The 22,653-nt window shown below is 47.6% G+C and overlaps 1 protein-coding gene across 1 annotated transcript; it reads left to right on the top strand.

Moving 5' to 3' along the window:
- Positions 1 to 3,612: 3,612 nt before the first annotated feature.
- On the top strand, positions 3,613 to 20,882 carry TJP3 (tight junction protein 3). The gene is made up of 19 exons (XM_044455902.1): positions 3,613 to 3,660; positions 4,123 to 4,247; positions 4,683 to 4,785; positions 5,329 to 5,773; positions 6,749 to 6,852; positions 8,364 to 8,526; positions 9,967 to 10,060; positions 10,623 to 10,681; positions 11,240 to 11,312; positions 11,862 to 12,012; positions 12,659 to 12,767; positions 13,560 to 13,779; positions 15,510 to 15,709; positions 16,373 to 16,468; positions 17,335 to 17,405; positions 17,951 to 18,262; positions 18,754 to 18,999; positions 20,118 to 20,173; positions 20,780 to 20,882. The coding sequence occupies exons 1-19, from the start codon at positions 3,613 to 3,615 to the stop codon at positions 20,880 to 20,882; spliced, it is 2,778 nt and encodes a 925-aa protein (XP_044311837.1).
- The last annotated feature ends 1,771 nt before the right edge of the window (positions 20,883 to 22,653 follow it).

Raw genomic sequence — 22,653 nt, 5'->3', positions numbered from 1 at the left:
TGCTATTTGCTTTCCCGTTGTGTTTGTGTGCGTGCATTTTCTGTGGTGTTTTCCTTAGGACTGCTCCCTTTGGAGGAAGAGTCTGGAGTAAGCAATTTAACTCAAGGTATTTTCCAATCCATTCTGAGTGAGGAAAAAAGCTTCCCCAAACTTCTGGCTTTCCAGCTGGAAATTCTACATTTTTAAAAGAATTTTCTGTCTTGGAGATGAAAGTTGTATGAGTTTTTCCCCTGAACTTGCTTAGGTTTGCACTCTGAATTACTGAAGCCCCATTTTCTCAATTATTTCTTAATTATCTAATGTCTTAATTAGTTCAGCCCTACTTCTCTTAAATTTTCACTCCTCTGGATCACAGGTGTTTTTGGAACGATTAACTCCTCCTCCCTTCACAGCAGCAAAAAGGCTGACATTCAACCGGTGCATTTGCTGGCTCGGCTGTGCGGTTTGTAGGGGGAGCACTAACGTTTGGGGGCGCTGCAGCGACAGCTGTTGCAAGTGGCCCCCGAATGTCGGGCCTGGATCCGCGTTTCTCGTTCTGGGCATTGCTTCGCAGTCTCCCGGCCGGTGGGGCTACTCTGGTGCGCAAGTAATTCGCAGAATTGCTCTTGCTTCAGCTGTTCCCCCCAGGAAGGCTGGCCGCGCATGATGGTGCAAAGCCCAAGGATGGCACAAGCCTGGGGATGATGGGTTCTGTGGTGATGCCTGTCCAGAAAGCAGCCGGTTTCGGGAAATGTGATGGTAGGATGCACATTTTACTGTGAAGTCTGTTCTCCCTGACGGCAGGTCGAGGTTTTTGTTCTCGTACCCATCCCGTTAAAGAGGCATTTTTGATCCAGACTCTGGCAATTTCTCTTGTCTTTGGAAACTGGGGTGCGGGGGAGAGGGATTTGGTCAAGAGGTGGGTGCATGCATGTTTTTCTCTTCTGGGCTGCTCCACAGGTTCAGTCTTCCTCTCCGCTTTCTCCACACACCCTCCCTGACACCCCCAATTTTCCAGCAACTCCCTGACCTAATTTTTAATGCAGGATTTCTGGAATGCTCTCCCTGCCTGCCAGGGAAGGGTTATTCCTCCGTGTTTTCTTTTAAAGAAAGGGGTTTTCAACCGAGAAATGCTGATCGGCTTACGAAAATGTTTCCATGGCCAGTAATTCTTCTCACTGTAGGATTAGGGGGTTTGATCATCTCGGATGCTCAGCCGAGGCGAGTAAGTTTCCTTATGGTAACGGGCGCAAGCGGGCACTTTGCTTCCACTGAACACAAGCGGGTTTTGGCTTGCATGGTACACACAACTGGTCTCACTGGGCTGCATCAAACGTAACGGTGCTTAGTTGGACACGCTAGCCGCTGCGGGCGGACAAAGCTTTGCTGGCACCCGTCTCACTTTCGAAATTGCGCTTTTCATCCACCTGGAAGCGGCTCTGGAGTTTGTCACACTTGCGGCTTGAAGCGAACGCTGGTCCTGGCCTGAGGCGCGGCGGCGGCGGCGGCGCGCGGGCGGGTGGGGGGGCGCAACTTGGTGTGATTTGAACTTGCAGATCTCGGTGGAAAATGTCGAGCGGATGTGTTGGTGGCGTGGAAAGGGCAAGTCTTCTTAGGCATGGTAAGGAAAGGAATCGGAAAGAGGGCCACCTAAGTGCCAAGAGCACCCGTGGAGAATTGCAAATAGTCCCGGTTCCCGGTTTCTTAAGAGGATGTTGCAGAGTTGGAAAAGGGGCCTGGGAGGGCAGCGGTCCGGGCTGGAGAGCTTCAGGTGGCAACCTCTAGGGCTGGTTCAGGAAAATGGTGCGTAAGGGCAACACGAGGGAGGTGCGCAGAATAGGGCACCGGGTGGAGAGAGCAACTCTGACCCAAACGTGGTCCGTTTGGGGCAGGATCACAGGCCGGGCAGCTCCTAGTCAGACTATGGAACTCGCTTCCATACGAAGTGACAGCCACCAACTTGAGTGACTTTAAAAGGAGGTAGAGCATATTCAAAGAGGAGAAATCTATCTGTGGCTACTGCCCTTCATGACTGTGCTCCCTCCGGAGTTAGCGGCAGTGTAGTGTACTCAGGTGCGCCAGAGGTGGGAAGCAGGGGCTTGCTTGTGCAAGCCTGGTTGCCCGCCCGCTGCAGGGCGCTGGACCCCCTCTTTGATCCAACAGCAAGACTTGTTTTCCGCAGTTTGCATTTGAAAGGGGAGGGGGCTATTGCAACTTCACTTCCAGAGGTGCTCACTTTTCAAAGGTGTGGAGGGGGAGGGCAAAAGAAAAACTGTGGGTTCACTTTCAGTTTTTGCAACTTGGAATTCAGTCTTTACAAGAAGAATCTGCAGATTCAGAGTTGGGGTGCACAACACAACCTATGTTTGGGGAACTGCCCTCCAGGTGATGGGTTACCATATTTGCAAATCAGCATCTGTGCAAAGGACTTACCTGTATGAAATTACACAAGTGTATACATATTTGGATCTTTTGCCAAGTCATGGTTATTTTAAAAACTCTCGTATGTGGGAGTGGGGGTTATTTGCACAATTTCATTGGTTTGCACAGGCACAATCACAAGTGAACAAACTGTTCAGAATAAAAAAGCAAATAATGGGATGACAGATGCCTGCCAATCGATGAAACAGCAACTGACAGATTTTCATTTAATTAATTTAATTAAAACATTTCTATGCCGTCCTATGCAAGGAGCCTCAGAACGGTTTACCAAGATAAAATAACCATATAAAATACCTAATAAAATGATACAAAACTACAATTCATAACTGAAAAAAGGGGAAAAAAAAACCCATGGTATAAAATTGATGTTACTATTAAACAGCATCCCTAGGTAACCGGCTTGAGGGGTGCTCAATTCAGCCCTCTCCAAGATGGACTGAACCCTCTAGTGTACAAGCTCCAGAGCTGGATTTTTATTTTAAGAAAAAACTAAACGTTTCACCTCTTGCCCTGCCTCTCCATAGGAGGCCTGGGGCTGGCAAGGGAACCGTGTGCTTAGCAAACTCTGCCCAGAAGTTCAGCTCGTCCCACGGGTGAGTTGTTTCCATCAAAGTGCTGTCTAAAGACAGACAAACCTCTTGGACAGCTGGGTAAGGAACAATGCTTTGCTCCTTCTCTGGACACTGTGAGGGCAGCCACAAACAAGGTTTATTCCAAACCACTAATAACTGTTTTGGCTAACAAAGAAAACACGTTTGAACCACCCCGCCGTTTGGGGACAGTGAAGCGGACCACAAGCGTGGGGGAAACGGGTGGCAAGGAGTCTGTGAAGTGCCTTGTCCATCGCAGCTTTTCTCTGGCACCTTTCAGGAACGCTTTCTGTGGTGTTCCCTGCTGACAAGCCTCTTTGGGTGCTGCTGTTCAGCACCACGGAGAGCTCCCCCTATGCCCAACATGGAAGCTGCTATGGCTAAGGTGCCTCGCCGACGACGCTATTTCCGCAAAAAGGTGATGGGGCACTTGAGGGAGGGGGCTTAGGGTGATGGGAAACCAAGGCGAAGGCGGGCCATACTGAGCTCATTTGTGGGGGGGGGGGGGGCTGCCCACTTTGTGTGAACACGATGTGTATGCTTGTGTGTGCAAAGATCTGAGGCCATTCCACAATTTTTCCTTCCCTTTTAGGTTCCAGACATGGAGGAAATAGAAATTTGGGAGCAGTACACAGTCACTCTGAATCGCGTAAGTGGCATTTAGATTTCCAGTGTGTGAATTCACGATGAACAACATTCTTTATCAGGGTGCTCAAAACAATTTCCTTTAGACTTGCTTATTGATGGAATTATTGCTTTCGTTTGTCTATCTATTCTATCTGTCTTTCAATGTATATCCTGCCTTTTCCTGCAAAGGGCTCAAGGCAGCTTACATCATTCTCCTCCTCCAACTTCTCCCCACAACAACAACGCTGTGAGGTAGGTTGGGCTGAGCGTCTGCGACTGGCCCAAAGCCACCCAGTGGGCTCCATGGCCAAGTGGGAACTTGAACCCGGATCCTCTGAGTCCCAGTCCCATGCTCTAACCACTACACTGCACTGTCTCTTTGCAGAGTTACTGGAATTCGTTTGTCTCTCCAATGTTCTCTGTTATGTTTTATGAATGATGACAAATATTAGCAGAAAACATGAGCATGTTCCTCTTTTCACAGGATCCCCGTAAGGGGTTCGGCATTGCCATTTCAGGAGGCCGAGATCGCCCTAATGCTGTTGATGAAGACACTTCAATTTTTATTTCCGATGTGGTGTCAGGTGGTCCCGCGGATGGCCGCCTCCAGTAAGTGACATTGAGAAACCCAGCTGTATGGGGCCATCTCCATGACAGGAAGACCTAGATGGTTGCAGCACAAACATTCTGAGATGTCGTAGCAAGTTAGGTGAAGGATAGCCTCATAATAAAAATAATAATTTTGGGGGTGAGGCTTATTTCAGCTGGCTTCTTCCTCATGAGGACCAGGATCTTAACTGTGGTGGCCCTACAGTTTCATATCCCACTGCAGGTAAGGCCAAAGTGAGCTAGATGGATCAAGGACCTCCCTCTCTCTTTAAGGCCAGTTCTGATATTCCTATTTAAACGGGGCTGTTGTTCAGAACCATGAGGGCTAGAACCTTAGCTGAGTTTTAGAGAAGAATGCTGTCATGTTGCTGCAGTGTTTGCAAGTGGCCCCAAGTTCAATCCCTGATTCCCCCTTTCCTTTTTACCTTCATGCAGTGTGCGTGACAAGATTGTTATGGTCAATGGCCATTCCATGGAAAATGTGTCCTCCTCGTTTGCTATTCAGACCCTGAGAACCTGTGGAAATCAAGTTAATATTGTGAGTGCAGACAAAGGGAAGGGGTGCTTTTTTGGGGGTGAGCAGGCTCCCCATCCCCCAGTGCTACTCTTTTGCTTCTTCACAAACCCTTGGAAGAAGCCAGCCCTTTCCAAAAATGGCGCAGAGGTTCTGCCAGCCAAGTAACACCTCAAAACCAGCTAACTTTCCCCTTCAAGCACATGCTTCTATTAATCAGAAATACATATTTTTACAAAGGGGACCCATTAAAAGAAACGCTGTCCCTTTCCTCAAGCATCTCTCCCCCTCAACAGCAGGCAAGGCGTTAGGCTGGTGTCCTGAAATGTACCCAAATATTCCAACTTCTCTTTTGGGGGGATATAGGTCAGGCTGCCTCCCTGAACCACCAAACTGATCAGAGCAGGCCTATCAGTACATTTCAGCAGTTCATGTTTCATCCCCCTCGCTTATCTCTCCAGATCAACAGTGGGGGCAGTGTGGCCTAGCGGTGAGGGTATTGAACAGGGACTTTGGGCATGCATCTTCTTCTAGATTTTTTGATGCGCTGCTTTTCCCTCCCCACAGACAATAAAAAGACCTCGGAAAGTGCAGCTTCCAATCACCAAATTTGGAATTGCCAGAAACCCGCCTCGCCCTGGTCAGAGCTCGGTGGAAAGCCGTGAGGATGAGTTGGAGGACAATTTCCGTGCCCCTGCGGCGCGTGAGTCGCCACGCAGAGCCAGTGGCCGCCGCCGCAGCCGGAGTACACGGAATCACAACCGGGGTTATGAGGGGGATTCATCCAGTGAAAGGAGCTCAGGCCGTGTCCGCGGGGAGGCAGACGTCCACCGCAGGCCTCCCACAAGGAACAGGAGACGTAGCCGGCCCCGCGAAAGTGTTAGCAGCTGCTCCAGCCAGGGGGCGAGCGCCAGTGGGCTGACGCTGATGTCCGGGTTCAAGAGGCTGCCGCAGCAGCACGTCCCCTCGAAGCCGATCTGCTCGGTCCTGAGGAAGAACATGGAGAACCAAGGTAGAGCTGAATCTTCCTTGCCCTTCTTGGGGCAGATTCCTTCCCTTCCTGTGCCCCCTTTCTCCAGCCTGAGCTCCCCCTCCACAAATCTGGCAAAGGCCTCCCCAGAAATCGGCCACTGTGCAAGCCGTCTGCAGTGCCATCGCATTGCTTCAGAGGAATAGCGCACTTAACGGATTCCAAACATTAGGTGGCCAAGGAAGAAATATGTCCTTTAGTCCTCTGGGGCTGACCAAGTGACAGCCTCGCCCTCGTCCCCTTCTCAGCCCTCTCCCATTTTGGGTGTCTTCCCAAACATTGGCAGTCCCCCTGCCCCTCTGCCCCTGCTCTACCACAGTGAGAGCTTTCAACAACAATAGACCTGCAATTTGGGTATTTTAGCCCCTACCCTTTTGCCCTCAGCTCTGCCCACCACGGGGAGGTAGCCCCTGAGAAACAGACTTTGCGCCTCGGGCTGGCAGAGGTTCTGCACCCCGTCCAACACCCACTTGGCCGCGCAGGGCCTTTCTTGCACTGGCCCCAAAGCATTGGGCAGGATGGAGTTAGTCAAGCCAAGAGTTCTTGCTTGGGATATGAAGGGCTGAAGAGCAGGCCTCTGGGTTGTGCGGGACACATCACTGTTCTCCAGAGCTTAGCTTACAATTTCTTGTCCCCTTGCAAAAGCTTTCATGTTGAACCTTTTTATACTGATACTTTTTATACTGATAATTTTAATTTTGTATTTGTAAATCAATGTATTTTTTGTATTGTTATATTTAATGGTAATTTATTATGTACTATTGTATTTCAATGTATTTTATCATGTTGTAAGCCGCCCCGAGGTTTCGGCAAGGGGCGGCATAGAAATGTTATAATAATAATAAAATAATAATAATAATAACCTCAAGCAAAGTACCTGCTGACATGTTGGACTCACTGCTTTCTCTCCCCCCACCCCACCCCACCCCCCTGCCTGGAATCAATTGACCGACGCAGAATACGGTTTAAGACTCGGGAGCCTGATCTTCATCAAACATATCACGGAGACGGGACTCGCAGCCAAAGATGCGTCTTTGAGGGAGGGAGACGTTGTACTGAAGGTATGCTGTGGGGCAGAAGCGATGGAGGGAGTGTTTTGGTGTCTTTAGGCTGGGCGACCCACATGTCTCTTGCAGAAGTCCTGCAAAAACAGTAAGAGAGAAAGAAAAGCAGACCTTCCACCAGAATCGCCGGTGTGCAGTAGCGGAAGAAGTGTTGTTAATGTTCAGGCATGGTACCATTCATGACCCCAAGTGTCTGCAGCTGTGCCCTTCTAAGGAGCTTTATGCCAATTCCTGCAGGTGTGCTCACCTTTGCAAGCATGGACTTGCGCACATTTCTAAAATGCACAATTGCACATATCCGTCAGCTATCCAGGCTTAGGACCTGGATATCTGGAGGAGCATCTCCTTTCCTGGGTGCCTGGCAGCCCCCTAAGATCGGGGTTGGAGGTCCTCCAGAGCTGCCCTCAAAGGAGATCAGGAGGGTGGAAACCCAGGTAAGGCCGCCATCACCTCCTTCTGGAAGATGCTCCCCAGAAAGGCATGCCTGGAGCCAACACATTATTCTTTTTGTCGCCAGGCTAAAACCTTTTGATTTTGCCAATATTTTAAGGTTTACATTGCTATAGAAATAATGCTGTGCTTTATTTTGTTTTTACTGTAAAACCATCCTGAGACTACCAGGCAAGAGACACATTTTAAACAAATAAATAAAATATAGGGAAATCCATATTTGTACACTGTGACTTATGGGAGGGAATGTACACTTTTGGGTGCAGAGAATGGGCACTTTTAAAAATGCATGTTTCTTTGCTGAAAATGTGCATATTTTCCTGACTGAAAGAAAATGGAGAAAGAAAAAAAGGACTATAAGACCCTATCTTTGCCCAGCCATTAAAGAAGAAAAAAATCCATCCTTTCCTAGGTGCATTTCAATACCATGAATGATGCATTCCAATTCTTTGCCAATATTTAGTTTTGCATCGAAGCCCTTTAACACTAGCACTGCAAAACTCCAATTTAAAATACAGATAAACATTGTAAATGTTGCCAAAAGCCATTCTTAAAATGCAAGGGGAAAGAAGGCCAGAAAACATTTGAAATATATACCCCCACATTTGTGTAATTTGCTAGCTCCTTCCGGTTTTTTTTAGGATATTAATTAGAAATTGCATGGCTGAAGAGAAGGAAAGCAAATATTTTCAGCTTCCTTTGGCTGCGGGAGAAGACAAAATCAACAAGAAACAGAATGGGGAAAGGAAAGGTCAAAGATCTTTCACCGAGTGGCACCTTTTCGGTGTTTTGACCTACCGTTCCCATCAGCCCCAGCTGGCTTGCCTAGAGCATGGGAAGACGGAACTCTAGTGTGAAGCTTCTGGAGGGAGCCACTCTGGAAAGTCTAATGGGGAATTGGGGTGGATGTGACATCGCCGAGGTATAAATGGGCGAACTGGTGTGAGAGTTCCTTTCTGCACATGGTGGGCATGTCGTGAGCGGAGCCGGCTGGTGCCGGAGGTCAGACTAGATGGCCCGGAAGACCCCTTCTGACTCGCTCTGTTTCTCTGTTGTAGATCAATGATGTGCCCATTGCGAACATGTCTCTGGAGGAAACCAGCCGTCTGATCGAGCAATCGGAGGGCAGACTCACCTTGCATGTCTTGCACAATAAGAACCAGCTGCTGCTCAACATCCCTGATGTTCAAGACAGCGAAAGCGACAGTTCTCCACTGGATGGTGAGTGGAAGGAACCGCAATGGTTTGTCATCATGCAGACACTGCAGAGGTACCTAAACCTTGTCAGGAGAGGACCTGGGAAGACTCTAGGGCAGGTGAGGCACATTCAGGTGGCACTGCCTCAGCGTCCCAAAACTCCACTGCTGTGAAGAGTGCGGGAAATGCAGTGCATTCTTTTCAAAATGAGCAGGTGGTGGTGGTGGTTGTTAGTCACGAAGTCGTGTCCGACCCATCGCAACCCCATGGACAACACTCCTCCAGGCCCTCCTGTCCTCCACCATCCCCGGAGTCCACTCAAGCTCACACCCATTGCTTCAGTGACCCCATCCAGCCACCTCATCCTCTGCCGTCCCCTTCTTCTTTTGCCATCTATTGTTCCCAGCCTTAGGCTCTTCTCCAGGGAGTCCTTCCTTCTCATTAGGTGGCCAAAGTATTCGAGCTTCATCTTCAGGATGTGGCCTTCTAAAGAGCAGTCAGGGTTGCTCTCCTCTAGCACTGACCGGTTTGATCTCCTTGCAGTCCAAGGGACTCGCAGGAGTCTCCTCCAGCACCACAATGGGCAGGTAGCACCCCACAGCCTGCGTACCTGGTGATCCTTTGCACAGCATCTCTGACATTTGCTGATATTTTGTGCTGCACCTTCACATGGAGAACCAGGCTGGCTTCCTTCTGGGAATGGACCGACATCATCCAATCTGTTCTGTCTAGATTTTGCAGTTTTTCAGGTACCTTTCAGTCACCCGTCCACATATTGACGGAATTGGATTTTGCACAAAGATGTTTATGTGCAAATTCACAAGACTCTGCAAATTCCCCCAATGTATGCCTAAAGATTTATTGATTTATTTTGTGCCACCTAACTACTGAAGCACTGCTTGTGGGCATGTATGGTCAGTGTTTTGTTTTGTTTTTTTTAAATTCTACATCAAATTGTGTGAAGTTTAAAAAAAAGGTCTGAAAGACTGCAGAATTTGCGTGACTTCATAAGAGCTTTCTGATTTCCTTCCTTCCTTCCTTCCTTCCTTCCTTCCTTCCTTCCTTCCTTCCTTCCAGCTTGTCCACACAGGTCAACCTTTGTTTATCCGACCTTGCTTTGCAAGGGCAGACTTGAGCCATGGGGAATTTGGAGGGGAAAATTCTTGCTTGGCGGCATCTCCCACCCTACACCCCGCAAGAGTGACTTTTACAAATGCATCTAGAAAACACATTTAGGAAATGCAAGCTTAAATATACCTTATAGCAAAATTTTTGTGCAGAAATACCATAATGAGACTGAACGGTTATACCTGTGCAAACTGGACACACACCATAAACTCTCCATCCCTCAACAAAAAGGTGTAATTGAATTGCATGTTGCTTGCTTGCTTGCTTGCTTGCTTTAAAGTGCCCTTAGGACAATCCAAACTGACACTCCTGTTCTGTTGTTTTCCCCCCGATTAGATATTTCTGATCTTGGGTCAGTCACCTTGCCGGTGCTGCCACGAGCTGTGGTCAGTTCCTATCCCCCTGAATGCTCACCAAGGAGTTCTCTTTCGTAAGTGAATCTTGTGCCTTTGTCTGCAGGCCGTGTTGTCTTTTTCTGGCTGTGATTTTCATTTTGCAGAGGCTTCCCCAACCTGGAGCCTTCTGCAAGTGTGGAAAGGGTGGTCAGCTTCAACAGAATTGTAGCGTCTACAGTGTTTTAGGGTACAACCCCCAGGACCAAATGCCCTCCAAGTTTGGAGGCTTCTATGCACCAAGGGCAGACCACACCCTTATTAAAACTCTCCAAGAATTGCAGGGAATGACCCAGGATTGGATTTTTGAAGGGTTTCCTTTAGTCTTTCATGACTTTCTTTTATCCTCACCCTCCTTGATTGTGGGTTTTCCTGCCTTCCAATTTGATTATTTTGGGGGAGAAGCGTTGCCTTTCCTTGTGGAATTCTGTTGCTCTGATAGCTGGCCACCAATTTGGGGGCTCCAAAGCAGCCTAGAAGAAAGAATAACATTTTGAAAGGGAAAGGGTGACCAGGGTTCTAAAAAATCAAAGGCATGGCAGAATATTGTCTTCCCCTACTCACATTATAACTGGACTGCACTTTCTCCCCCTGGACTAGGAGAAATTCCCACAGGGAACCGGAGCAAGATGAAGAGCCGACTATGGATTTATTCTTTGGTGAGTTCCAAACTCTCCTTTTCCTGAGGTATCATATGACATTCAGGTGATAGGTAAACACTCCTCTTTCCATGGGGTCTCCTATCCAATACAGCTTTCATGATGAGTTTTAAAGGAGCTTCCAGTTCTGAGCTCAACCCCCCACCCCATCATATCATTCCATGGAGCACCATGGATAGCTCCTATAAAGCTCAAAATAAAAGCTGTAATGGATAAGGGACTCCACTGGGCTAGGTGTTAAGACCCCCAGGGAAGATCTCGGGTCTATACTGAATCAAAACTTTTAGCTGCTAAGCAAGTCTTTCAAATCACTGTACTGAGACTTTTAAAATGGTGTTTATGCTATTTTTACTGCCTTTTGCACGCTGTGTTTTCTGAATTCTTGTGTGTCTCCTAGAGAGCTCCACCATTTCACAGTGGAATGGAAAACTGTGTGCGCCTCGCCATCCTTAAGCCATCCAGATTTTTCTTCCGCACACACAAAAAAGACATAGGCTATGGAAATAACTCGCTTTGATTTTGTGGCTTCACTAACACCCACCCCATGTTCCCTTCCAGATGATGAGACCTCTCCCAGGGATCACGGTGATCGCCAGCCTGCTGTCCCCTTCCAGATCACCAATAATTACAGGTAAGGGCCATGGCAGCAGCAAACAGGTATGAGGCGCAGCAGGTGAGACCATGCAGAGAGCAGCAGGTGGCTACACAGCCCTAAGGTGACCCCCCCGCCCCCCGGTTGCTAGATCAGGCCCTGGGGCCCATTGTTCTGTCCGTGAAGTGGCCACAAGGACACCCACAAGCAGGGCAGGGGGCATGGCACCCTGCAGCCCATGTTCCCCAGCAGCTGGGGTTCACTGCCCCAGTACTGCAGGCAGTATGGGGCCCCCGTGGATGGACCACACCTCCTCCATGAATTTGCACGGTCCGCATTTAAAGCCCCCCAAATGGCCATCCGAACACCTTGTGGCGGTGAGTTCCATAGGTTAACTCTCTGATGTGGGGGGAGGCCTGCCCACCATCGTGGGGTGACCCCTTTGAGGTCTCTTATTATGAAAGACAGTCTCTCCCTCCACTTTCCCATTGAACTTTCCTTGCTGTGGCTCCGCTGGCATTCCTACCCCACTTCCTGCACTTTTTCCCCAACTCTGATGTAACCTCATTTTCTGCTCTTGCACTACAGCCCTCTTCCTAAAATTGTGCGTTTCATCAAGGCCAGGAACATCGGCCTCCGTCTGACTGGTGGCAATGAGGTGGGTATATTTGTCGCCAGTGTGCAGGAGGGCAGTCCTGCTGAGATGCAAGGAATCCAGGAAGGTGACCAGATCTTACAGGTAAGCCTGTGTCAGCGGAGGTGGAGGAGGGTGCTGGGTTCAGGAGGGCTCAGAACAGAAATGGGGCAGCTAGGAACACAACTGTTGATTGAGTCTTTTGCGTCGGACAAAAAGTTGGCCTCACCCAACATCCAGTTTCCAAGAGGGGACAGCCAGATGTCTTGGGAAACTCCTCCAGCTGGAATTTAGAGACCTTCACTTTGCTCCTGCTGTTACCTTCGGATGTCTTTGGACTTCCCGCTCCCATCAGCCCAAGCCAGCAGATAAAGAATGATGGGATGCTTTGCTTTCTCATAGGCCCCCTTTCCCCAAGTGTAATTCCTGAAACAGAAGGGGCAGAACTAAAATTGGATGGATGTACAAACAATGTGAAATTCACACATCCCTCTTTTTTATGGATTGTCAGGCAGCTTTTGTTTCCAGCATCTGCTCCTTGACAGATTTGGAGAGAACGTTTCTGTATGTATTTCTGCAACTTAACATTTGCAGAAATGCCCAGGTTTTCCATGAATGACACACATCCCCTGAGAAATGCATGTTTTCATACTAGAGAATATGGGGAAATATACCTTTTGTTTGAGTTGGCAAAAGTTCATCTCTCTCTCTGCCTCTTGGCTATTCTCTCCCTCTGCTCACTTCTGATTAGGTGAATGAGAGACTCTTCCTTAACCTGACTCGGGAGGAGGCTGTTCAATACCTCATGGATCTGAGACCAGGAGAAGAAGTGGAACTTCATACCCAGAACAAGCTGGATGGTAAGTAACTTCCCCGTTGGACGTTTTGCATCCACATCTGTTGCTGTCATCAGAAAGAGCACAGCCCAGATTACCTGGCAAAACAAATGCTTGGGACACATCTGGGAAGACCATGCATGCAAACCTCTCTGAATGCCAGCAAGGCTGAACAGTAGAAGAATATGACTGGGGGTTAGGAGAACCATAGAGTGTCAATCCCTATTAAAAGGGACACACTTTTCATCAGTTTTGCAGGAGCTTATGCTCCCACGAGCTTTTCTGAACTGGCACATGGCTGAAAGCGGCTCGACACCCATGCTTTACGTGCCTTGCCAAATGCCAGCAAGGCTAAGCACTGGAAGAATGCAACTGACAAGAATTGTGGTGGGCACTGCTATAGGTTAAAGTGCTTTTTTCCAGTAATTTAAGCTTTTGGAGAGGCTGGATGATCTCTCCCAAGGCCAGGAAGCAGAGGAGGTAGGCTGAAGGAAGTTCCGCCTGGCGCCGTCGTTATTTGTTTCTCCGTGCCAGGCCAGGACCTTTTTATTTAAACAATATTTTAATAACTTAATATTATTTATTGGTTTTAATTTTTACAGCCAGGGTGAATCCGGATTTTAGTATGTATTATTTATATGCTTATTTATTTATTGTGTTGGAAGCCGTCCCGAGCTCATGCGAATGGGACAGCATACAAAAACTCCAAATAAATAAATAAATAAGGAAGGAGGTGTGAGTCTCATGAATGGCCCCCAGGCTCAAGATCTTCCGACAGGTGATCCTCAAATGCCTCCCTCTCTCTGTTCTCCACAGCATACAGGAAGATAGTCAAGTCCACCAAGGCCGACTCGTTCTACATCCGCACCCACTTTGATTTTGAGAAGGAAACGCCTTCTGGGTTGAGCTTCACCCGTGGTGAGGTCTTCCATGTGGTGGACACCATGTACCGAGGCAAGATGGGCTGCTGGCTGGCCTGGAGGATGGGGAAGGATTTCCAGGAAACTGACAAGGGGATCATCCCAAACAAAAGCAGGTAAGGGGGTGCCTGGGATGTGGCAAAAACACAGAAAGGCTTTGCACCAGACTCTGCGCCCAGAAGACTGAAGAATGTGGGACCAATCATCCAGCACCTTGGTGGGGCATCTAGTTTGAAAAAGCCAAGTTGTATTTTATATTATAAAATTGTATTTATTTATTGCACTTAAATCCTGCCCTTTTTCCCCAAAGAGGAGCTAGAGGCTGCTAACAGAACCCTTTTGCTCCCTTTCTGGTTTATCCTCACAACAACCCTGTGAGGTGGGTTAGGTTGAGAGGCAGGGACTGGCCGAAAGGCCCCCTGTGAGCTTCATGATCAACAGGGAACTCCCAAGCGCCAGTCCAACTTCTTCCCAGGCATCTTCCCATCCAGCTGTGCCATAACCATGAAACCTAGACACCTGAAATTTGGTAGGTATTTGACGGTCATACCAGGCACTGGACTTCAGCCTTTTGTGGATTTTTTTAAAATAAGTTTATTTAAAATTATAATCCTAAAAAACAAAAAGAAAACTACAAACAACATCCATCATCAAAAACATCGAGCCCACTGGGTCAGCCCCCACACCCTCCTTTTTCCATTTATGAAAACTTTAAAAGCATATTTAAATCTATGCGAAGTCCTATTTCTCTAGCCAATACTAAAAAGAGTCCCAAGTTTGATAGAAGTCAGTATCTTCCTTCTCCTCCAATGATAAAGTCAATCTATGCATTTCTGCACAGTCCAGGGTCTTTTTTAGAATCAGCTCGTCGGTGGGTGCTTCCTCACTTTTCCAGTGTTGAGCAAATGCAATCCTCGCCGCAGTGATTACATGCAAAATCAAGTACATTTCTTGTTTACTAGTAGTCTTTTGTCGTTACTGGTTTTTCGGCGCCAGGTAAAGACCTTTTTATTTAAACATCATTTCAATTGTTAAAACATATGATCTGGCCTGGGCAACTTCTTCTTCCTTCTCTTTCTCCTCCTATATTTTTATTTTATACTGATAATTTTAATTTTGTATTTGTAAATCAATGTATTTTTTGTATTTTTATATTTAATGGTAATTTATTATGTACTATTGTATTTCAATGTATTTTATCATGTTGTAAGCCGCCCCGAGGTTTCGGCAAGGGGCGGCATAGAAATGTTATAGTAGTAATAATAATAATAATAATAATAATAATAATAATAATAATAATAATAATTTTTAAAAGCTTGTTGTAGCATCTGCAGCAACCAAGTGACAGAACTGCATTCAGGGACTCTCAAGCTAACCTACCTTACAGGGTTGTTGTGAGGACAAAATGTTGAGGAAAACCTTGCAAGCAGCCCTGAGTAAAGAAGGTGGAGCTAGAAATGTAATGCAATAATATTTCATGTACCTGTTTCTAATACTGGTAATTATTATTGACCAGGTATTTTAATAATGCAAAGACTTTTACTTCGGTTTTAACATCGTGTTGGTATTTTTACCTGCTGCTGCGCCTTTTCCACAACTTAACTGCAGCCACTGTAGTGAGTCTATTGCTGTTTTAGTGGCATTATCGGTGTATTGTTCTTTGTAGTTGTAGGTTGTGTTTTGTTACTGTTTTCTTTTAATTTGGTTAACCGCTCAGACAGCCTTTTGGCTGCTGGACAGCACTAAAGTGTAAAATAATAATAATTATTATTCCACTGCAAATTTTGTAAGGGCAATTGGATAATAATGCTTCTATACTTATGCGGATCTTGTGTTGCATCCACAGGGCAGAACAAATTGCCAGCCAAGAATCGGCCCTCAAATCTTCGCAGGCGGCCTCCACCTCCTCGGGGAACCGGGCTGAGTTCTGGAAGTTTCGGGGCCTGCGTGGGGCCAAGAAAACCCTTTGGAAGAGCAGAGAGGACCTGTCTGTCCTTACCAAACAAGGCCGTTTCCCCCCCTATGAGCGAGTTGTGCTCAAGAAAGGTGCGAAGCCCTTTTGCAAAGCTGGGAGTTGTACTCGGTCTGGGCAGGGCAGTTGTTTTGCATGCAGGATGGATTATTATTTAAGATATCTAGATCACCACCTCCCTCTGAAAGCTCTCGGAGCTGTGCATGACCATGGAAGGCCATAAAGACATGAAGCACTTTTTAAAATGTGAGCAGGCTGAAAGCAGGAAAACACGACATTGACTTTGTTTGGAAGGCTAGTTTTCGAAAGAGGCATCTCTGAACACTTTCGGAAAGCTGAGGCAGCAGCGCTTCCGACACAGATAGACTGCCACTGAAGCAGGAGGTTTTGTCCTGCCATTACGAGAGCAACCACTTGCAGCCTCCCCCCTCTCAATTTATCTAATCCCCATTAAAGCTTCTCCAAGTCCCTGTAGGTTTGTAACCCCATATGCCGCAAGTCACAACTACTTTTTAGTGGTCCTTTCTTCTACATTGCCATATGAAAGAACTAGAAGCTTATGTATATGGCAGGGCCTAGGGAGAAGGATAATGCATAATGGGGGCTTTCAGTTTTTACTCCCTGCACTGGCCCAACCTCCACGTGGACTAGAAACATTGACTTTGCATTTGAAAGGGCAAAATGTTCTCAGGGCCGATCCCAGAGTGGCCTCCAAGACTATCTTTTGCCCCCTGCAGCAACATTCAAGCGTCCTGTGGTGATTCTTGGACCAATTGCTGATATTGCGATGCACAAATTGAATTTTGAAATGCCGGATCAGTTTGAAGTGGCTGGTGAGTCCTCCTTTGGTACTAGAGTTAAGGGTTAAGGTGCTGACTCTCCAGTGGCCTGGGGTTCTAGTGTCGGTCTCCAGGTCTCTCTAGGGGTCCAGATGCCTTTCTATGGCCTCACCACTTTCTCCTGACCCCCAGTTCTTGGGTGGTGTCCTGGCTTTGGGGTTGTTTTCTCCCCTTCCTGAAAGTCTGGAATTTCTCTCCCAAGGGTGAGTTACTGGGATGAAGAGTTTTATGCTAAAATATGCTGGCGATGATCCTACCACCTTCTGCTTTCAGCCCCATATGCCACTGTGCCCCCAAGCACAACTTTGAATGTAATTCAGCCCTCGGGCTGAAAGTGATCCCACATCTCTGGATTGGAGACCTGGGCAGGCCCAATCACTTTCTGGAGGGTCTCAGTTCAGTCACTCACTCTTTGTCTTGATCCTAACCTACCTCGCAGGGCTGTTGTGAGGCCAAAATTATTATTGTTGTTGTTGTTATTATAACATTTCTATGCCGCCCCTTGCTGAAGCCTCGGGGCGGCTTACAACACAATAAAATACATTGAAATACAATAGAACATAATAGATTACCACTAAATACAAAAATACAAAAAATACACTGAGATACAAACATAATAATATAAAATTAAAATTAACAGTATAAAATAAGTAAAAAATAAAAATGGGGTGGGAAAGAGAACCACATACACCATTGCAAGGTCTCTGGAAGATTTGCAGAAAATGAAGTGAACGGAGCAAGTGAAAACACAGCCACAACAAGACCAAGGCGCTGTCTTCAAAAGTCCAGGGACAATTGCTAAGACTTTAGGGTCTGTGGTTGTATTTGTGCACACCTTACACACACCCCTCTTTTTTCAGGGAGTGTCTTCAAAGACGATGGATTGACCAAAGTGATCAAGCTTGAAACAGTTTGGGAAATTGCAAGACAGGTGGGTTCTTTTTTCTTTGGCAGTGCTGAGAACAGGGACAGGATAGAATTGGGACCTTTCCGGTAAAACCTCTGTGTATGCTTGTGTCTTGGCGGGGCTGCCCTCCCTACACTTTCTCTGCCCCCTAAAACAAAGTTTTAGAAATCACGTATTTTAAAGTTTACTGTTTTGTCTTTAAAAGGCCTGCAAAGCAAACAAACTGCCCAAGTATTTTGGCAGCCGCCCATCCGAATTTGGGCCTGCCCCGAATCTGGTGTGGAATCCCATTAGATTCACTTGGAGGTACCCCTTCATGCAGTCATACGAAACCACCCAGTGGGACAGCCCAGGCCAAGCCGGTGTCTTCCTGTTGTGGCGGATTACAGCTCCCAACATCCCCAGCCAGCCCTTGCCCAAAGCGCAGGGAGCAAAAGTCTGCTCGCTTGCTCCTGACCTGGGATCCTGCAGGGGCACTCTAAGCCTTGCATTCCCGATCGTTGCCCATGCTGATGTCCAGCCCAGACTGGAGAAGGCTGCCCAATCTGCTGCCCCACTTCTCTCGGCAGGACAAGCATGCGCTGCTGGACATCACCCCCGTGGCGGTGGAGCGTCTCAGGTACATCCAGTACTTTCCCATCGTGATCTTCTGCGAGCCGGAGAGCCGCCAGGGCGTCAAGGCGATGCGGAAGTGGCTGGCGCCCGAGTCCAAGAAGAGCTCCCGCCGCCTCTTCGCCCAGGCCACCAAGATGCGCAAGTACTGCAGCCATCTCTTCACGGCCACCATCAGCCTGGCCGGCAGCTCCGACAGTTGGTACCAAAGCCTGAAGGAGATCATCTGGACGGAGCAGGGCCAGCTCGTCTGGATGTCGGAAGAGAAGGTGGGCACCTCGTCCCGGGGGGCCTCCAAACCCCACTCGCTTTCCTAGGTCAAACACTCTGAGCAGAGCATGCCTTAAATTTGTTTCATAGAGCTTTCGATTTTTTAACTTTACTTTCCCAGGACCCTTAAGCTAAAAGGTACAATCCTGCACATGAAAAGATCAAAATAACTCCTACAACTCCACTCCAGCAGGGAGAATTCTCAGAGCTGCTGGATTTATTTCTCTCCAAACAGGCATACAGCGATGCCCTAAATCGTTCTCTGGTTTAATCGTATGTTGCTTGGGCTGCCTCATTTGGGTCAGCAGGTGACCCATGCATTTATAAATGCAACCAGAAAATAAATAAAAATAACAGTTCCCTCTTGGGAGCCATTTATTCCGAAGAAACAAAGAGTTCCGCTCTCCGGCTTGCCAAAGCTGCCAAAGGAACCTAGCTTATGAACTCCACTACTCCTCTGCAACTAAATTCTGCCACCTTTTCTCCACAGGTGGATGCCTCGGCAGAACAGGGGCTGAATTTTCTGAGCCTTCCCTCGGCCATCCCTCCTGGCTATCTGACCTGTGAGAGTCACATTAACAGTGACTATGAGGAGACGGATACGGAAGGAGAGCTGTTCACAGATCCGGAGATGGAGGAAGGAAACTGGAATGCATCCCTGATGCGCTCGTCCGAGCCCACTCAGGAAGACCTGTCTGACCGTGGAGCAGCTGCTTTGATCTTTCCCATTGAACTGGTAAGGAGAGGCAGGCAGAGTTGGAAGGGTTCCTAGAGGTCATCTATTCCAGCCCCTGCTCTGAACAAGGCCTGTGGTCCAGGATGCAGTTTCAATAGGGATGCAGAGCAGCTTCAGCCCGAGGGATGAATTCCATTTTGGGAACGCTTTTGAGACCAACACTTTTCTGCAGTTTCTCCCCTCTTCTACAAGCAAAAAACTGCTCTCATAAGGTGTAGGAATGGACAGTTCCGGCTTTACGCTGCAATATGTTAGCACTTGGGGTATCTTGGCTCCCCTCTTTTTGTTTTGGGCCTCACCCACAATTGGCATGCCCCCCTTTCCCTGCCGGCTCCCTCCACAGTCTTTGGAGTTCAGTTCCTATTTTCCCTGTGGTAAGGAATTTTAGAAGTGGATTGATTTCTGTGCGACCCAATAGCCAAAGCATTGTTGGGGCTTATAACTGTGATGGGATTTGTAGTTCAGACTCCCTGGGGGGCCCAAGTGTGTTGAAGCTTCTACATTCAAAGCGGATGTTCCCTTTGTTCAAAAGTTTTGGCAAACGCTATTGATCCACTCATAGCTGGTTTGCCTCAAAGCACTTTCAGCTTTTGGATATGGATGCTGCTAGGGGCAGAGGACTTCTTTTGTTTTCCCTTTCTGCTTATGTTAAACGCTAGAAGTGCCATGTAGGGAAATGTAAGAGTTGCAACTCAGAATACAAACCCCTCATAACATGAAGGATGCGGTGTGTGTTGCGCACACAAATTCCCGAAGTCACACTTGTGTTCAGGAAAGCTGCATTTTTTCAGTCCATGCTTCAAAAAATACATGCTGCAAAAAATGTGTGGTTTTTAAAATGCAGGCTTTAAAAGCAGTAGTATTTGTATGCATTACTCGGAGAGAGAACGGTGCCATACTGAAAATAAATGTATCCAGAATTTTGAATGTTCCCCGTCCAACAAAATGAAAAAGCAGGTTGCAGACAAGGGGATCAACCAAGACCAAGCTTGTACATTCAGAGAATTTTGGCCGTGCATCCCTCAATCTCTCATCAGCTGTGTCTTGGTGGTGCACCTAAGGGTTTGGTTTCTTGTATCTTTTTTAAATTTCTCTCTCTCTCTCTCTTGCTCACATAGCACAATGATGACCAACCAGCCCAAGGAGGAGAGCGGAAGGAAAGCTTCCAGATGATGTGAGCATCCGCCAGTCCCCATCTCAAGGCATCGGGCCGAAATGGGAATGTGGGGTGGGAATTTCACTCCGAGCGCCACATTCCTTGTTGGAGAAGCTCTTGGGCTGCATTTTCATGGTGGGTGGGCCAAAAGCAAAGGAGCAGGGCTGTAGTACCAAAAATGCCACCCTGTTTTAGCTATGTTTTAGCTACCAGCTGTTAAACTTTAGAGAGGCATTTCTCCCAGACTGCTCCAGCCCTTCTAGTTCTGGCTTACGAAGCTGCCCAGGTACTCTCAGCCTCTCCTACCTACTGGGTTGTTGTGTGGATAAAAGGGAGGGGAGACCGCCTTTGTAAAATACCTTGGGTTCTTTGCAAGGGGCAGAAAGGCAGTGTATAAATACAATTTAAGGATATCATAACAAATATTCTTAAGACCTTAGTGGGGCTGGATTACTAGTCCCAGCCCTGAGAATAGGCAGAATATTAATAAGTGACTTTGGTCCAAGGGCTCCGGATTCCTCTCCTTTGCTCTGCTTATTTGTGCTGCAAAGCCCTGGGGGGTGTCAGAAGTAACCGACCCAAAATGTTTCACTCCATTTATGACTCCGTCTTTCTCTTTGGCAGGGAATTCGGGCGCAAAGCTCTGCAGAAGAAATTCAGTCAGGCATATGATTCGGATTCAGACCAAGAGTCCTGCTTTGGTTGGGGTCCTGCCACAGATCTCTAAACTAATTTAAAAAGCACTAACTTCCCAACACTGCTTTCAATGATACTGGTGGTTTCTTCAGAGATAAGAGGAAAAATTCCCAAGGTTATTCCTTCTCTTACCGGGAGAAGGAGAAGAAGCGGAGAAGAGTGATGGGAAGATGTTTTCACGAGTTCACTCCTGCATATATTTGGGTTCAGACCAAGAGTAAAATGATTGATGAGGTCTTGCCATAGATCTGTAAACTAATAAATAAAGCACAATTTCTAGCATTTCATTCAGTGGTACTGCTGCCATTTCTTCCGGGACAGAGAATAACTTCCCAGACTCTGTTTTCTTACCGGGAGGGGGGACAAGAAGCAGAAAAGGGAGCAGAGTGGTGGGGAGCTGTTTTCATAAGCTCAAAGCCCCCCTTTTCCAGGTGTGCCTTCCCTCATTCCTCACCTTGACTCATTTTTTAGCCATCTCACCCCACAGAAGAGAAATACATTCCCATCCACCAGTGCTCAAGTATCCCAGCTGCCCCAGTGCTCAAGTCCCTGGTGGCCCCTCTCCTGTCCTCCCCTCATGGGTAGCTATCCACAAACTCGGGTTTCTTGGGCACCTCCCACAAGGTACATAATCTCCATCTTGCCAACATATTGTCCAGAACTTCATGTATAGCACTTCCTCCCCACTCCCTCCCTCCCCCTCTGCGTTGTCTGAGGCCCATTCCTCCAAATCCACAAACTGGTGAGCTTCAAGTGTTTCTGCCGGCTGACATTCCCAAGTTTTACAACTTGGTGTTTTCCCCGAGCGACACACCTGAAGGTCAACAGTCCCTTTGCATGTTTCTGCAGTGTGGGGAGATACCTTAGCTTGTGGGCTGTTGGATCGTTGGCCACCTGAGTTCTTAATCTGACTTGCAATGTCACATACACACCAGCCTGATGCGGAGTCCCAAAATACACTCCTCGAATTGCTAACTTCACTTTGTTCTGGTGCTTTTTCTGAGAATTCTTGTAATGTTGATGCTGTTTGGCAGGGCCTTTTTTGTCATAGAACGCACCGGAACAGCATTCCAGCACCATTTTTTGATGGATTTTTCCAAGGGATTTTTCCGATTGTGAATCGCCCTGTTGGGCATAGCAGGTCGGCGGCAAAAATCATTAACATAGTGCCTGCGGGCTGCTGGTGTGTCAGCGCTGCTTGTGAGGGCGCTGCTCGGCTCGGGTCGCTGCTCGGCTTGGGATCGGTCGTGTGGTCGCGCGCTGAGTGCTTCCTGCCGGAGGCGACCATTATGTTTATGTGTGTGTAGAGTGACTGGCTACGTGCAAAAGGTAAATAAGTTCCTTATTTCAAAAGAAGTTGGTGAATTGAACATCTTTTTTATTGTAAAAATGTGACCCCAGGAGGTGAGTTCCGGCACTTTTCTTTTTAACGAAAAAAGCACTGCTGTTTGGGGATAACACCACGCCTGTTAGAGGCATCTTTTTAAAGAAAGGGGAAGACTGCATTGATCTGTTGCATCATCTTCATGCACCCCAGATGGTTTGGGCTGGTTCAACCCATCCCCTGACAAAATACAAGATTTTGGTTGTGTAAACCCAGAGGAAGCTTTTTGTGGGGGGAGGGGGCTCCTCCATTCGTGCCAGGGCACAGCTCCCAGGGGCCCTTCATAACGAAGAGTTCCTTTTTATCTTTTAAGATGACAACAGGGTGAAGTTGCAGGAGGAGAATTCACCTCTTGGGCTTTGGCTAGACAAGCATGGAAGAAGCACCCCCAGGTCTCCCATGCCCAAGGATTAATCAC

Source organism: Varanus komodoensis, unplaced genomic scaffold, assembly GCF_004798865.1.
Source record: "Varanus komodoensis strain SLA01 unplaced genomic scaffold, ASM479886v1 scaffold80, whole genome shotgun sequence".
Lineage (NCBI taxonomy): Eukaryota > Metazoa > Chordata > Lepidosauria > Squamata > Varanidae > Varanus > Varanus komodoensis.
The sequence above is the reverse complement of the archived record's forward strand: the minus strand, read 5'-3'. Positions and strand labels throughout refer to the sequence as shown.